Below are 17,527 nucleotides of genomic sequence, written 5' to 3' on the forward strand. Positions count from 1 at the left end.
TTTTTTTTTACCAATCTCTATTCCTATCAATTTAAAGGCAAAGAGACTCTTATGTTTGATCCCATTCTCTAAACTTTAAAATTCTATAAGTTTTAGAGCATTTTAGCTCACTTTTGAACTCTAAAGCTTTAATATAAGGTGGACTAAAATTTAAAGCTAACTTTACGTCACTTATTTGGAGTTTTAACTCTAAAGTTTAGAGGAGAAAGTCTAAACAGATCTTTATAATTGTTCTAATCATAGAGTTTGAGCACCCAGTAAGTTTGTAATGTAATAAAATATATTTTTTATTATAATTTATAAAGTGTTTTGATTTTTGTAAATTTTACTATGCATCTAGACATAGACATATAGTATATAAAGCTATGAATCGAAAAGCCGAAACTCCCTTATAATTTTTGAAATGGTTTTGAAATGGAGTGAGTAATAAAAAAAATGAAGTCGATAAAAAAAATTAAAAATTGGGAGCGAGGTTCCAACCGTGTGGTGCCCACCAAAAGGAGCTTAATAAAGCAAACGAAAAATGAGAAACGCAAAGAAAAACACAAGACCTCCTATTCCCCATGGCGACCGAAGAGGGTTCCGGTGGCGGCGGCGCCGGAGCCGGGGAGAAGAAGAGCTCGCAGGCGCCTGCAAAGCCTGGAGCGGGCGGCGCCGGAAAGTTCCTCGCGGGGTTGCCGTGGCGCGGCAACTTCTCCTCCGGCTCCGGCTCCGGCTCCTCCAACCTGGTACAGACCCTCACACTGAAAACCCCCTTACTGTGTACATTTGTACTTTCTTCGCGCGTGCTCTGAGGCGCCTCGATTCGCGCGGCGAGGTGGGTTCTGAGCCCGTTCTTTCTCGCTGTGATCTGCGCAGGGAGGGTTCAGGGTTTACGTCTGCGAGCACAGCACGGATCCCCCAGGTCAGTGGATTTTCGTTACGATTCTATGAAGAATCCGCCTGACATTTCTCATTTTCCTTTGCTTGCTTTTTTTTTGAATTTGATAGTTCTAGGGGTGTTAATGTTTACTGTGCTCAAATCCATGGAATGTTTCGCTCTAGGGTTTAAGGGTTTGCCCTCTGGACTGAAATTGTAATTTCGCCTTAAAATATGTTTTACGCACTTTAGTAGTGTAGAAATAAGTGAACTTTAGCCTTAGCAATTCTCGTTTTGCTTTCCATGGTGGGTGAAGGCTTTTGTTGTTCTTTTTCAATGGAAGATGTGCATAGGGTTCTCTGGCTACCTGTCTAATTACAATGACTTGCTCTTTGGTTTAGTGGATTGCTATTTGGATTAGAAATGGTAATCTTGTGCATAATATGCTCAAAATGTATGTGACTTGATATCCTAGTGTTTGCGCTTCAAAGTATGAATTTGTTGGATGCACAGCTAGTTTGAAATGTTTTCAGTGTTAATTTGCTCTTGGGATATGCATAACAAAGCTGCTGGCTTTAGCTTCTTGTCACTTCCTTTATGAAGCAGTCTTAGTTGAATGCTTAAAAATTGATGATCTGTTCATCCAGTTGGGTGTTTTCCCGCTTGCTACATGGCAGAAACTTAAGAATGACATCTTCATGATCCAAGTTCTTCATTGACATTGTAATACTTTGCATGATATATTGGATTTTTGTATGCATGATCTTGGTGCTTTTGTCTTCTACTATATTCATTTTTTGGTCAGTCTTTGCTCGTTTGTTCTGATGGTGGAAAGATTGCTATGAATCTTTCATTCGTGCAGAAGGTCATATTCTAGGGCTTCTAAAATTTCTCTCTTTAATTTTAATTAGGGTTCCAATGAAAGTATACATGGAACTATATGGTCCCAGTTAAAGAACTGATAAGGCGTAGTAGATCTAATAAGTTGGAGTTAGTTGAGAAAAGCACCTTTATTGTTGTTCATTTGATACGTTCTGTAGGTTTAGAGCCTTCTAGTATTGTTTATGTTTTCTGCCTAAAAAAACTCGACCGGCGGGGAAAGACCACCCCCCACGGCATTAGACTAAGAAGAAATTATCAGTTCCCAGGCTGAGAAAATCCCCGAACCCCTGCCCCACCCTTACACAACGCACCGTTACCCAACCGTTACCCTGGGGATGGGCTGGGGTGGGCCGGACGCACGACCTGTGCTTTGAGTGGTGACAGACGAGGGGATTTTTTTAACATAGCCTGAAATTCGCTCCCACGGGGAGTTGAACTCAAGATCCGGGAGGTGCCGTCGGGATTCTCTAGCCAACTGGACTAGAGCCCTTTGGCTTTATGTTTTCTGCCTAATGGTCCTTGTGGTACATACTGTAAGTCGCTAGTGTTTATAATTGTGTACAGTAATAGGAAACAGTGACTTTAGACTGTCCTCTAAAGTTAGTATTTCATTGAGTTCAAGTTTGAGTGATGCATCTTGTCTAGGGACACAATGCTTACAACCAACCTTTTTTATTATTATTTTCTTGTCACGGAGTCACTTGTCATCCATAGAAACATGTTTTTTAATAAGAGACGTAAGACATGGAACCTTTATCTGGGAAAAAAAAGTTGAGCTCTTGTAGCATCCCAAGTACTATGCAAAATTACATATATTTATGGCGAGTCACATTTGCTACTAATGGTAATGACAAACACGTACAAAATTTGTGATATCTGTTAGATATGTCTTTAGTTTGTTTAACCTGTTTATATTTCTTCACTATATAAGGGGTTTTCTCCATGTTACCACAGCTGTTAGTACCTATATATTTGGGCCTATTGCCCTAATCCTGTATACAAATGATACATAACAATACCTACAACAAACTGTTATGTTTGTGCCAATTTAAGTTTTTTATTTGACTGGTTAATCTCTTTTTTATTTTAGAAGGACAAGTTATAAAGACAGATTCAACGAATATTTTAATCAGGCATCTCCAGTTGAACAAGCAGAGGAGTGAGGGTAAAGATGCAGATTCCAGGACTCCAGGGGAAAACAACAGAGGGAAAAGGTAAATAACAAAATTATGCAAATATCTTGATACAAACATTCTGTGCTTGTGTTGTATTATCAATGTTTTCCTAAATGCTAAACGGTAAACAGTCGGTCACCCTTCGTTTAGCATTTAGACTGTTTACACGGTGTTTAAATGGAATTAAACGGTCTAAATGGTTTTATTTTATTTTCCAAAAATATATATAATTATACATACGTGCATGTAAAAAATCAAGTGTTCTAACAAATACTGGATTGAGTATACATGTTCTGTGCACATAAGTTCTAATTTATAGCACAATAGCAAGTCCTCATTCACTGATTCACATGACAATTAAAACATGGTTAACGAGAGAAATTACTAAATGAGTCAAATTATAGACAATAGCATGGTAAATCATAATGGACAACTGTGCCAGCTGTTTAGCATGGTCTTCAAATCAGTACATAGTGCATAGCATCACATTTGTACATATATTCAGATTACAGAATGTCTAAATATTGTTGGTCATGGCTGCACAAGACCATAGACCAAAGACAAATCAGTAAATAAGCAAAATGACCTATTTTTGTCAAGGTGTCAACTGTCAAGTTCTCGGTTGAGTTGTCAACACTCAGTGACTCACACATCAGGTCGTCACATGTCAGCTTGTTTATTCTTTTTTTGTATGAATCTTCAAAAGCAAATTTAAGTTTGGTTACCAATCTGAAATGACAAGTTCACTAGAACCAATGTACTCATCAGCTCCACATTTTGGTTCATTTGTATATCTATCAATTTTCCCATGAAATGCTGGCCCATTGTAACACAGTGAAGACTGAAAACAGAGATTGTTTTTTTTTTAACAATTAACAAGCTGTCAGCACAAGTATGGAAACATGGTGCAACATCAGCACCTGTTGGAGCACGGAAGCCCCTTTAAACAATCCATGATCATAAATAAATTTGTTGGGCGGATAGTGAGCAGCAGGTGCAATCATGAAACTAGTATATACCAAAAAGATAAACAACCATGAGTTGGGACAGGAATTCACAGATCACAGATCACAGATACTCTATATACTATTGGACAGATATTTTTGTCTCACACTTACTCAACCAGTTAGTGTACTATATTAAATGGTAGACAAAAATGTTGCGTCAGAGCTGGAACGATCAATACAGAGGCTAGCTGGCAGGCAACAATTTCCATTAAGCTAGTGTGCACGGAACTTCAACATGGAGAATCACAACAAAAATGTACATGCATATCCACTCAGAATTTTAGATCCAGATAACATGGAGTACTAGAGAGTGGACATTGGAGGAGCACCTTTGAGTCTGTCGTGGTTGGAAACTTGGAGTAGTCGGAGGGCTAGAGGAGGCCGCACGCCGTCACCAGCTCACCGCGGCCGGCGCCGGCGCCGGCGCAGCTCGAGGTGCACGTGGCCACGGGATGAGGACGCTCATGCGCGGCCTCGGCACGTAGACCCAAGCATGATTCTTCTCTTGACACCTTCCTGGAGAGCAAGGACACAGGCGCACGGCTTCACTGGGTGGAGGATGAGAGGATCGATGGAGTGCGGTGGCCGATCAGCAAGCGTGGTCGTGGAACGAGTGGCCGCGGGGGCAGGCTCACTGTTGAATAGGAAATAAGGAACCCTAATGCAACGAATTGGGCCTTGCTATTATATATGTCCTGCAGGTTGGTTGAAGATTAGGCGCGTGTTCTGGGCGTGAGTTTTGGTGGACCAAAAATTTTGGAAATTTTCCTCCCGCTCTCGGACCTGTATCTCCTGAACGGCCCATTTAGTCGCCCAGGTCCGTTTAAGTACGTTCTGTGTCGCCTGTTTCAACCGTTTTTCAACGTTTACGACCATGTAAACGCCTGTGCTGTTTAACAGGCCGAATAGATTCTAAACAAGACAGTAAGATCCCTTTTCCGTTTACCAGACCGTTTAAACGGTTTAAACTGTTAGTCGTTGAATTCTTACTCTTGGTAGTAGCAGAATTCTTACTTTTATTGAGAGAGGATGACACTAGGAGTTAGAGCAATTTTCTTTGTTTCTCACACAAATGCCATACCCACCTGAGGGGTTGGGGATACATATTTATAGGCTGCTCGCCAGCCAAGCATATGTCAAGATGCTAGTCTAAGATGCTAATATGCTGTCCTCTAAGATGCTGTCCTAGCTAAAGACCAGCTGCAAGGATGCTGTCCTCTCAGTCAAGATGCTGCAGCAGCCACCCCCACAAAGACAAGCTGCAGCCAGCCTCACAAAGACAAGTTGCAGCCAGCCCCACAAAGACTGCCAACAGAGACTTATCCCATCATTCTCTCCCTAAGTCTTGTGCGTCGTCTTGTGGGAAAGTTGAACCATCCCGGTCCTGGAGCAGAGCTCAAGGAACTTGATCCTCCCAAGGGGCTTGGTGAGCAGGTCCGCAAGCTAGTCCTTGGTGTTGATGTAGCTCGCCTTGATGCTCTCTTCCTCCAAACAGCCTCGGATGAAGTGGTACCTCACCCGGATGTGCTTGCTGCGTTCATGGAATACAGGGTTCTTTGCCAGGGCCAGAGCGGACTTGCTGTCCACCCTGAGCTCCACCGCTCGTCTCTGCCGAAGAGATCACCGAGCAGTCGAGCGAGCCAGAGCGCCTGAGTCGAAGCGGTGGAGGCCGCTATTTACTCGGCCTCGCAGCTGGATAGGGCCACCACCTGCTGCTTGACCAACTGCCAGCTAACGAGGCACTTGCCGAGGAAGAAGAGGATCCCGCTCGTGCTCTTGCTGGTGTCGATATCGCCGGCATGGTCGCTGTCGCTATACCCGACGAAGTGTGCCGCCCCAGGGCACCTAGGGTAGTAGAGGCCGTGATCGAGAGTCCCCGCAACGTAGCGGATGATCCTCTTCACAGCCTGCTGGTGCTCTGTCGTCGGTCGCTGCATGAACCGACTAACGTAGCCGACGGAGAATGCCAAGTCCGGCCGTGTGTGGGCGAGGTAGCGAAGGCTCCCCACAAGACGCCGGTACTGCGTAGCGTCCACCTCCTCCGTCGTGCTGTCATGGCTCAGCTTCAGCCTCCTCCATCGGAGTGAGAGCTGGGTTGCACTCGGTGGGCCCAGCTAGCTCAACGACGCGCTTGGCGTAGGCAGCCTGTCGAAGTGTGATCCCGGAGTCATCCTGGTGCACCTCGATTCCCAGGTAGAAGGAGAGAGGCCCCAGGTCACTCATCTGGAAGGTGGCCTTCATCTCTTCCTTGAATGCCGCCACCTCCGCATCCTTGGTGCCGGTGATCACCAAGTCGTCGACGTAGACACCCACCAGCAGATCATTTCCTCCACTGCCCCGTCGGTAGATGGTTGCCTCGTCCGGGCTTTGCTCGAAGTCCATCCCCTTAAGCGTGGAATCCAACTTGGCATTTCACGCCCTCGGTGCCTACCGCAAGCCATAGAGGGCCTTGCGCAGGCAGAGCACTTTGCCCTCCTTGCCGGGGATCGCAAATCCCGACGGCTAGTGCACGTAGACCTCCTCCTTCAAGTCGCCGTTAAGGAACGCCGACTTGACGTCCATGTGATGAACACGCCAGCCCTCCTGGGCAGCTAGCGCAAGGAGAAGTCGCACGGACTCCATCCGTGCCACGGGAGCAAAGGCGTCGTCGAAGTCGACCCTCTCCTGCTGCACGAAACCTCGTGCTACCAAGGAAGCCTTGTGCTTGACGATGGCGCTGGCTTCATCCCTCTTCAGCTTGTACACCCACTTAAGGGTGATTGCGCGGTGACCACGAGGAAGGTCAGCAAGCTCCCAGGTGCGGTTCTTCTCGACCGCATCCATCTCCAACTGCATCGCGGCGCGCCATGCCGCGTGTCTTTCAGCCTCTGCAAATGACCGAGCCTCGCCGTCGTCACATGCAAGGTGCAACTGCGCCTCCAGGTCGTGAGGCACCGGTCCCGGCACCGGCTGGTCGCCGAGAAGGTTCTCCGTCGTACGGTACCGCAACGGCTCGCCGTCATGGTACGCGTTGATGCGCTCCTCGTCGTGAGCGAGCGGAGTAGCGAGCTCAACTGGGCTATGCTCGACACGAGCTGGTGTTGGAGTAGACGTGCCCGGAGAGGTGCCTGTCAGTGTTGGAGTGCGTGGCGATGCCGGCTGTGGTGGAGTCGGCGAAGGACTCATCGCAGCCGAGGTCCTGGCTGGAGAGCGTGGTGCTGTCGGAGTAACAGGCGCCAGGGTCAGTGGAGGCTTGGGGACTGGGGTAGACGCGCTTGCCGAAGAAGAGCTGCCTACTCCCCCAGCTCTCTCGGAGTGGACGTACTCGACAGTGAAGTTGTCGTACGTCGAAGCTGAGCCGTCGTCCACCGCCTTGTCCCACGCCCATCCTCGCCCTTCGTCGAACACAACGTCGCGCGCCGTGCGCACACGCTGTGTCTGTTAGTCGCTGAATTCTTACTCTTGGTAGTAGTAGAATTCTTACTCTCATCGAGAGAGGATGACACTAGGAGTTGGGCAATTTTCAGGTTTATTTTCAAATGCCATGCCAACCTGAGGGATTGGGGATACATATTTATAGGCTACTAGCCAGCTAAGCATGTGCCAAGATGCTAGTCTAAGATGTCCTAGATGTTGTCCTAGATGCTAAGATGCTAGTCAAGGGTGCTGTGCTGTCCTTGGGCAGCAAGACCACAAGGACCAGTCAAGGATGCTGTCCTTCACCATGCAGCCACAAGGAGCACAGCTGCAGCCCCACAAAAAACCACAGAGACTTATTCATCATTCTCCCCCTAAGTCTTGTGTGTCGTCTTGTGGGAAAGTTGAACCATCCCGGTCCTGGAGCAGAGCTCAAGGAACTTGATCCTCTCAAGAGGCTTGGTAAGCAGGTCTGCAAACTGGTCGTTGGTGTTGATGTAGCTCGCCTTGATGCTCCATTCCTCCGAACAGCCTCGGATGAAGTGGTACCTCACCCGGATGTGCTTACTCTATTCATGGAAAACGGGGTTCTTTGCTAGGGCCAGAGCGGACTTGCTGTCCACCATGAGCTCCACCGCTCTAGTGTCACTACCGAGGAGATCACCAAGTAGTCGAGCGAGCCAGAGCGCCTGAGTCGAAGCGGTGGAGGCTGCTATGTACTCAGCCTCGCAGCTGGACAGGGCCACCACCTGCTGCTTGATTGACTGGCAGCTAACGAGGCACTTGCCGAGGAAGAAGTGGATCCTGCTCGTGCTCTTGCTGGTGTCGATGTCGCCGGCGTGGTCGCTGTCGATGTACCCGACGAAGTGTACCGCCCAAGGGCACCTAGGGTAGTAGAGGTCGTGGTCGAGAGTCCCCGCAACGTAGCGGATGATCCTCTTCACAACCTGCTGGTGCTTCGTCGTCGGTCGCTGCATGAACCGACTGACTTAGCCGATGGAGAATGCCAAGTCCGACCGTGTGTAGGCGAGGTAGCGAAGGCTCCCCACAAGACACCGGTACTGCGTAGCATCTACCTCCTCCGTCGTGCTGTCGCGGCTCAGCTTCAACCTCTCCTCCATCAGAGTGAGAGCTGGGTTGCAGTCGGTGAGCCCAGCTAGCTCAACGGCGCGCTTGGCGTAGGTGGTCTGTCGAAGCGTGATACCGGAGTCATCCTGGTGCACCTCGATTCCCAGGTAGAAGGAGAGAGGCCCTAGGTTACTCATCTGGAAGGTGGCCTTCATCTCTTTCTTGAATGTCGCACCTCCGCATCCTTGGTGCCGGTGATCACCAAGTCGTCGACGTAGACACCCACCAGCAGAGCATTTCCTCCACTGCCCTGTCGGTAGATGGCCGCCTCGTGCGGGCTTTGCTCGAAGCCCATCCCCTTTAGCGTGGAATCCAACTTGGCATTCCACGCCCTCGATGCCTGCCGCAAGTCATAGAGGGCCTTGCGCAGCCGGAGCACCTTGTCCTCCTTGCCGGGGATCGCAAATCCCGGCGGCTGGTGCACGTAGACCTCCTCCTTCAAGTCGCCGTTAAGAAATGCTGACTTGACGTCCATGTGATGAACACGCTAGCCCTCCTGGGCAGCTAGCGCAAGGAGTCGTCGCACGGACTCCATCCGTGCCACGGGAGCAAAGGCGTCGTCGAAGTCGACCCCCTTCTGCTGCACGAAACCTCGTGCCACCAAGCGAGCTTGTGCTTGACAATGGCGCCGGCTTCATCCCTCTTCAGCTTGTACACCCACTTAAGGGTGATCGCGCGGTGACCACGAGGGAGGTCAGCAAGCTCTCAGGTGCGGTTCTTCTCAACCGCATCCATCTCCAACTGCATCGCGGCGCGTCATGCCGCGTGTCTCTCGGCCTCTGCAAACGACCGAGGCTCGCCGTCGTCACACGCAAGGTGCAACTGCGCCTCTAGGTCGTGAGACACCGGTCCCGGCACCAGCTGGTCGCCGAGAAGGTTCTCCATCGTACGGTACCGCAACGGCTCGCCGTCGTGGTACGCGTCGATGCGCTCCTCGTCGTGAGCGAGCGGAGTAGCGGGCTCAACCGGGCTATGCTCGACACGAGCTGGTGTTGGAGTAGACGTGCCCGGAGAGGTGTCTGTCGGTGCTAGAGTGCGTGGCGTTGCCGGCTGTGGTGGAGCCGGCGCAGAACTTATCGTAGCCGAGGTCCTGGCTGGAGAGCGTGGTGCTGTCGGAGTAGCAGGCGCCGGGGTCGGTGGAGGCTCAGGGACTGGGGTAGACACGCTCGCCGAAGAAAAGCTGCCTACGTCCATCCTCGCCCTTCGTTGAACACAACGTCGCGCGCCGTGCGCACATGCTGTGTCTTCGGGTCAAGGATGTGGTAGGCCTTCGAGCCCTCCACGTAGCCGATGAACACTCCCGAAGTGCTCCTGTCGTCGAGCTTGCTGATGTGGCCAAGCTCCTTGGCGAACGCGAGGCAGCCGAAGACCCGCAAGTGGGAGACCGCCGACTTGCGCCCATGCCAAGCCTCGTACGGCGTCCTACCGTCGAGCGCCTTGGTAGGCGAGCGGTTGAGGATGTAGACGGCCGTCACCACCGCCTCTCCCCAGAAGACAGCCAGCATCCCCCTCTGCTTAAGGAGGGCCCGAGCCATCCCCACAACCGTCTGGTTGCGCCGCTCGACGACGCAGTTCTGCTGCGGGCTGTACGGCGCGGAGTAGTGGAGCTGAATGCCCTCGTCAACACAGTACGACGCGAATTCAGCCGCCGTGAATTCGCCGCCGTTGTCGGTGCGCAGCACGCGCAGCTTGCGGCCGCACTCCGCCTCCGCAACAGCCTGCGCGCACCTGATGGTGTCCGCAGCCTCTCCCTTGCTGCCGAGGACCATCACCCACATGTCGTGGGAGAGGTCGTCGACGAGCAGCAGGAAGTAGCATTGTCCTCCCGATGTGGCCGGTGTCACCGGGCCACACAAGTCCTCGTGCACAAGCTCGAGCCTCTCCTTGGCTCGAAAGCTCGCCCGCTGGGGAAAGGGGAGTCGCCTCTGCTTCATCAACACGCAGACGTCGTAGAGTTGCTCCACATGGTCGAGGCACGGCAGGCCTTGCACCATCTCCGTGGCACTGAGCCGTTTCAGGGCCTCAAAGTGAAGGTGCCCGAAACGCTCGTGCCACTGCCACGCCTCGTCGTCCCGATGAGCAGCGAGACAGAGGGGTTGTGCCACCTGCACGTTAAGGACGTAGAGTCGATTTGCGCTTCTGGATACCTTGACAAGAAGGCGACGACGATGATCCCAAATCCTCTTGACTCCATCCTCAACCACCACGCGTGAACCGTTCTCATCCAGCTGTCCCAAGCTGATGATGGAGTTCCTCAACGCGGGGATGTAGTAGACTCCGGTGAGCAGCCTGTGCTCACCAGACACGGCGGTGAAGATGACAGAGCCGACGCCCTTGATCTCCACGCCGGAGGCATCCCCAAACTTGACGGAGCCTCGGACGCTAGAGTCAAGCTCGGTGAAGAACTCCCGTCGACCGGTCATGTGATGGGTGGCGCCGGTGTCGAGGCACCACCCGTCAGTCTTGTCGTTGCCGGAGCCGTCGTCGAGGAGGGCGTGTGCTTTTGGCTCATCAAGGTGGAGGAGAGCCGCTGCGGCCAGTGCCGCTGGAGGTAGCTCGATGCTTGCATGTGCCATTAACAGAGCCGGCTCCTCCGCCTGTGCGACGTGGGCCTGGCCGCGTCGTGGCTGTCGACAATCCTTGGCCCAATGGCCAAGCTGGCCGCAGTTGCGGCAGGCGTCGTCTCGTGCTGGCTTGTGCCTGCCGGCGGCGCCGCCCTGGGCGCCTCCGCGGGCATCACCCTCGGCACGTCCTCGCGCCCCAGCCTGGGCGTCTCTGCGCGCCTTGCGCGGCTTGCCACGCTTGCGGCCGCCTATCGCGGAAGAAGGCTCCCCCTTCTTCCGGTCGCCTTGGTTGGCAAGCCACTGCTCCCGAGTGAGAAGGAGCTTCCCGCCAGTGGTGATGGGCCCCGAGAGGGACTGTGGCTCATCGTTGTCGACGACCTTGAGGCAACCTATCGCCTCCTCGATCGACATCGTGGAGAGATCCAGCAGAGACTCGATCGAGCGAGCCATCTGCTTGTACTTCTCGGGGACGTAGCGGAAGAGCTTTTCGACAGCTCTCTCCTCGCCGTAGGTGTCATCTCGCCGAACTGCACCATCTTCTGCAACAGAGTGTTGAGACGGAGAGCGAAGTCATCAACGTCCCCACCTGGCTTGAAGGCCAGGTTCTCCCACTCCTTGCGAAGTGCCTGCAGTGTGGACTTGTAGGCGCGGTCGTTGCCGATGCGTGCCGCAGCGATGGTATCCCAAGCCTCCTTGGCAGTCTGCTTGTTGATAAGCGAGAACTTCATCTCGGGCGGGACTGCAGCGATGAGGGCATCCAGCGTCCGTCGATCCTAGTCGTAGTCGACGTCGTCGTACCGGACTGCCCTCCCACACGTGCCACACCTGGAGCTTTATCCTCATCACCGCAGCCCACTCGACGTAGTTGGTCTTGGTGAGGGTAGGCCACCAACCGCCGGGGCCGACGTCCCTGACAACAGCCTGGAAACCGTGGTAACCATGGTACCGATCCGGGGAGAGAGAGCCACGCTGCCTGTGAAGGTCGTGCTCTCCATCGACCCGTCCGCCACCGTTGCCGTGCGCACCTCCTCCAGGAGCGCCACCGCCGTGCGCGCCTCCTCCAGGAGCGCCGCCGGCGTGTCCGCACCTGTCTGGGCTGCCGCCGCGCTCGTGGGCGTGCGCGGCTCCTCTAGGAGCGCCACTGCCGTGCGCGCCTCCTCCAGGAGCGCCGCTAGCGCGTCCGCGCCTGTCTGGGCTGCCGCCACGCTCGTGGGCGTGCGTGGCTGCCCACTGCGCCGCCTGCGCTCGCGCTGCCTCCCTCTCTAGCAGCTCGAGGTCCGCGTCGGCGGTGTCCTCAGCGGAAATGGAGCTACCGATGCTGCCGCGCAGAGCCTCGACCTCCGTTGTCGCCGCACGCGCTGCATCCGCCGCCGCCGCTGCTTTCGCCTCCGCTCTGGCTGCTGCTAGCTCCGCCGCTGCCAGCCTCGACGCCCTTGCCGCCGCCGCAGCGGTCTCTGCCGCCGCTCGCTCGCGTTACTCTGCCGTGGCAAGTTCGGCCTCCTGCCGACGCCGCGTGCTCGAGGCGACCGAGCGCTGAGACTGCCCTGCGGACATGACGCGCTACCGGGGGGCTGCTGCGTGGGGAGAGGGCTGCTTCAGACGAGCTGCGCAGAGGGAGAGGAGTGAACAGGAGCGGCCGGAGGAGCTGTTGCTGCCAACAGCTGGGGCTGGGAGAGAAGATGAGCAAGAGATGCTCAGGCTACAGGATAATACGGCTCTGATACCAGTTGTTAGTCGCTGAATTCTTACTCTTGGTAGTAGCAGAATTCTTACTCTCATCGAGAGAGGATGACACTAGGAGTTGGGGCAATTTTCTTTGTTTCTCACACAAATGCCATACCCACCTAAGGGGTTGGGGTTATATATTTATAGGCTGCTAGCCAGTCAAGCATATGCCAAGATGGTAGTCTAAGATGCTAATATGCTGTCCTCTAAGATGCTGTCCTAGCTAAAGACCAGCTGCAAGGATGCTGTCCTCTCAGTCAAGATGCTGCTGCAGCCACTCCCACAAAGACAAGCTGCAGCCAGCCCCACAAAGACTGCCAACAGAGACTTATCCCATCATAAACGGCCGTTTAGGTGAACACTGTGTATTAGCCCCTAGTTTTGTGTATGTTCTGTTAGTAGTTAACAGATACATGATGTTGCATGAATATAATTTCCTTGCGCATATGAAATTGCTAAAATCTTGTTGCGTTTTCAGTACTTCTGTTGATTTTAAGGATATATTTTTTCTTGAATTACTCGTCATAGGCATGAATATTGGTAGTCGTAAGTTACTTAGTTACCTATATTTAATATTCTTTCATATCCTTCATCAACACCCATTTATTGTTCCATGTTTGATGCTCCTGAATTCTAAGTAATGTTTACTTTTCTGTATGATTCCATTGGAATAGGTGATTAAATACAGGTTCAAATAAATCATTATGGAACTACCAAATGAATCATTATGACCTCATAGGGGCAAGGCCAAACACCTTGGATTGGTTTACTCTATTTTCATGCATAGGCTTGCTGGCACTACCAAATATAGAGTACTTCATTCTGTTCTATTTCCAGTACTACAATTGCAGTATGTTCTCATTGGCAATGTTTTATGATTAGAAGTAGTGCATTAATGTTAAACGAGCTGTGCCTTCAATCCGGACAAGGTGGGTCAAGATGGGAAGGCTGGGTTTAGTAGAAAATTAAAATTCATGTCAGAAGACTCCTAACTTGGTTGAGGCTGCCCAACCGCAAAGTTCTTTTCTGAAGATAGTTCTTCTATGTTTGACTATTGTAGAAAAAAAGGGCGTACCCAGTGTAGAGAGCTCCCGCTCTGTGCGGGGTCTGGGGAAGGGTGTCAGTGGCAAGCCTTACCCTTGCCTGTGCAATGCGAGGAGAGCGTGACTCAAACCCGGGACCTTCTGGTCACAGGCGGTAAGACTCAACCGCTTGCACCAGACCCGCCCTTCATGTTTGACTATTGTAGACATTTGACAAAAACAATTGGAGGCACTTCTTAGATTGATGGGTGCTTATTGGGATGGTGGCGATAAATGAACATAGATGGCCTAAACATTTAGGCTGAGGGGTTATCTCCTTGACATAAAAACAAGTTAATGGAAATGGCATACAGAAACATGTGGATTCTTCTTTACAAATTAGTTGGTGCTATTTGTAGTTTCTTATGCTATAAATATCAATTTCACTTCAGCAATCTACTAAAATAAATTAGTCATCAGAAGTTGACAAATGCTGATTGCTGATAATAACTTGTCGCTTGATTATGTCCTGATATTAATTAGCTACTTGTCTACTTGAGATTTACACATACCTAGTTGTCAGGACCTTTGTGGAGCTTCCTTCTTCATGGGTGCTTAACTGCTTATTGGCTGGATGGCCTTTGTGGAGCTTCCTTCTTCATGGGTGCTTAACTGCTTATTGGCTGGATGGTCAAACTTTGCATAAGTTGACTCAAAAGTAAATTCTCTTTTTATGTTACCAGATCTGCTGCCAGAAGTTTGGATGTCAACAATTCAGCAAAGAGGGCTAACTTGGGTACTTCCTCTGGATCATCAGCCTGTGGTAATTTTTCTTCGCCTGAACCCTCTTGTTGTATTCATCATCCAGAGGTTGTCTCCTTTACCTTTAGCATCTTAGGGAGTAGAGAGCCAATAAAGAAATAGCAGCTTCCCCCTGTTTTCAACGAAAGCCATGTATTTGCCAGTTGCTAGCCAGCTTATGGAAGTTTCCATTTCAAGTGATAACGAAATCAGCACATAACCAGTTATGAAAAATATAGCATTATGATCTATCTTTTGTTTGTGATATTTGTGTATGTTCTGGAATCTAGATATTCATTAATAGAGTTTCAAGAGAATAAAAGTCTCTTTTGAACAATAAGAGAATAAATATGTACTCTTGTTTTTCTCCAACCCCAGCATAACTAGCTATTTTTTCTTGAATCTTAGAGGTACTTTAATTTTGCAGAAGAAATTTCTGGCTTTTCACAGCACACACTGCAATCATTTACAGTGGAGAGGTTACGTGCACTTCTACGACAAAGTGGTCTATCGACCAAAGGGAAAAAGGCAAGTGAAACCATTTCTCAATCTTGTTGTGAAAGGGATTTTTCATTTTTAATGTCCTAATGAGTAGTGCATCGTTTTGATTTTGTGCTCCATCTGTAGACTGTATTCCGAAGAATTTCACTGAATGAACAAATATAGATTTTCCATACATACTCATCCCCTGAAGTCGATACCAATGCTCTTGCATTTTCATTTTATATGATTAGTGCCAGCAGGTTATGGCCTTTGTGTTTAATATTTTTATTAGTCTTCAAGGCCACCAAATGTGGTGTTAGAAAAGATATTTTGTAACAAACAAATTCAGTTCAGTGTTCTTTTGTATTCTATTAAGAAAACCTGGGGGCAGAAGAAAAAATTCAGCTAATTTTCTCCATGCCTATATTATTCATTTTATGGCCATTATTTCACCCTAGAACCAATTGAAAGTGTGACTGCATTTTGCTTTTGCAGGATGAACTGATTACTCGCTTACGGGAGTTACAGGGTTGACATCAATCTCGTCCTTGTTTGGTCAACCAAACCCCTGCAGGCAGGGTTACCACCAAATGAGTATCGTCAGGCTGTACTTGTCAGTGGCTGTTCTGTCTAGATTTAGTCCGATGTAGTGGCATATGTAGGTTGGGACTTTGTCGGACCTTATTATACTCAGAATTTGTTGAGTAGCTGTTATCTGTCAACCGTCATGAATTCCCTGTTTTCTCATACCCGGTAGATTTAGAAATGCAGGTATGTGAATTCAATGCTAAGGTGCATTTTGCATCTGCTCTTTTTGCTAAGTTAATTCATGTCTGTATTCTGATTGCCGAATTCTTGTGCCTATCTTTTTTCCTTTTATTTCGTTTCGACCGTAGTGCTGCAAATTGAAGATAGCAGCAGTCACGTCAGCGGTGTTCCAGTCAGATATCCTGGAACAGCTATATGGTGGTGATGATCCAATGTTTTGGTCAGCTGTCATGCTCCAATATCTTGCAAAGATCATTTCTGCCAGTTTACCAAATGATTGAACAATCTCACTAGAAAAGCAAAACTGATCGTGAAATGAATATATATATCGTCTACCACAGTTGTCATACTTTTTACATTGAAATGCCACTTGCCGCATCCTCAGTATTTGGAGAGACTGCAAATCTGCAATTGACACCTAAAAACAAAAGGACAACGTGCTGGTTACTGGTTAGACAACTAATAGTTCTCTGAAGCATCTGAACCGGCAAATCGAGGAAATAATTTGAAATTGCTTGGGCTATGCTCATGGCTCCATTCTATTTTTTTAAGGTGTTTTTGTGACTTTTCTTATTGCTCTGGTCATGAAAAAGCGACGTGCAATATTTTTGCAGTCGAATATTCCTTAGTTTTTGAAAAAAAAAAGAAAACTCATTCAAGTGTTCTATACTCGTTCAACTTGCTGAATTTTGGCTGAAACTAATTGAAAAACACTGTTCTGGCTGAATTTTTGTGAAAGAAAAACACGGTTCTAGCTGAAAAAAGAAGCCGAATAAGCCAGATATGAGATAAGCCGAACGGGGCCATATAAAAAGTCATATTCCTTTGCATGACCTAGCAAGATCATAAAACATAGCATGGATAATGTTTTGCTTTCTGCAAGGGATTCGATTATCTCGGAAGCACAACACGTATATAGAATGGATCTTTGTATCCATCTCTGACAAGTAACAAGTTCAATGCATCATCTTTATTGAACCAGTGGAGATCAAAACAAACGAATCAGGCATGAAAAAGAGTTTTCTTTAGTCTTCCACCTCCGGCCTTTTTACTAAAAAATTAGCATTATTGCTGTATAATCTCTGGCAAATTAGCATTGTTAGCACAAAATGGTGCTGTCTGCTCATCTGAGACTCGAACAAATATTTCAAATCGGCAGGCATTGACCGGTCCATCTCATTTTCCTTTTGTGCCATCGGCTGTAGCCTAGTAGCCAATAAGATGTGAACAAGTGCTTCTAAAACTCATACTAGCACCATGTGCAATCTACAGGTTTTGAGCTCTGACAGGATCCAACACAGAAGCTGGTTTTTTTTGGCATCCGATTAGTTTGTGGAAATGCTATGCGCACTGCGCTAACAACATCTCACAACTCTGGAGGATGCCTGCACAGCTTTTTACAGCTTGTAATAACGCCAAAATTCGTGGTACATGTGGCCTTGCATGTAGTATACGTACAGGGGCGGCACTAATTCATTTTTCTAAATTTTTCTTTATCGTCATATTCGCTTGGCTTATAAGTCATACTTTTTTCAGTCAACGAACATTATTTTTTCTCTTACAACAAATCAACCAACAATACTTTCAGCCATTACTTATCAGCCAATCGAACAGGGCTATATTGGTCCCGTTCGGCTTGCTGAAACTTGGCTGAAACTAGCTGAAAAATATTATTCTGTCTGAATTATTGTGAGAGAAAAATAATGTTCCGAACAAA

The 17,527-nt window shown here is 49.2% G+C and overlaps 1 protein-coding gene across 3 annotated transcripts; it reads left to right on the top strand.

The window, feature by feature from the left end:
* Nucleotides 1-540: 540 nt before the first annotated feature.
* Nucleotides 541-15,868, top strand: LOC136486824 (protein LOWER TEMPERATURE 1-like). Of its 3 annotated transcripts, none has more exons than XM_066483850.1 (7): nucleotides 541-728; nucleotides 859-904; nucleotides 2,832-2,955; nucleotides 13,797-13,933; nucleotides 14,502-14,581; nucleotides 14,987-15,087; nucleotides 15,538-15,868. In XM_066483850.1, the coding sequence occupies exons 1-7, from the start codon at nucleotides 564-566 to the stop codon at nucleotides 15,545-15,547; spliced, it is 663 nt and encodes a 220-aa protein (XP_066339947.1). In that variant the 5' UTR covers nucleotides 541-563; the 3' UTR covers nucleotides 15,548-15,868. The 3 variants fall into 3 exon arrangements, with proteins under 3 accessions (XP_066339947.1, XP_066339948.1, XP_066339949.1); XM_066483851.1 differs by lacking the exon at nucleotides 13,797-13,933 and adding an exon at nucleotides 14,342-14,422; XM_066483852.1 differs by lacking the exon at nucleotides 13,797-13,933.
* Nucleotides 15,869-17,527: the final 1,659 nt, after the last annotated feature.

The sequence above is a fragment of the Miscanthus floridulus genome, chromosome 10 (genome assembly GCF_019320115.1).
Source record: "Miscanthus floridulus cultivar M001 chromosome 10, ASM1932011v1, whole genome shotgun sequence".
Classification (NCBI taxonomy): domain Eukaryota; kingdom Viridiplantae; phylum Streptophyta; class Magnoliopsida; order Poales; family Poaceae; genus Miscanthus; species Miscanthus floridulus.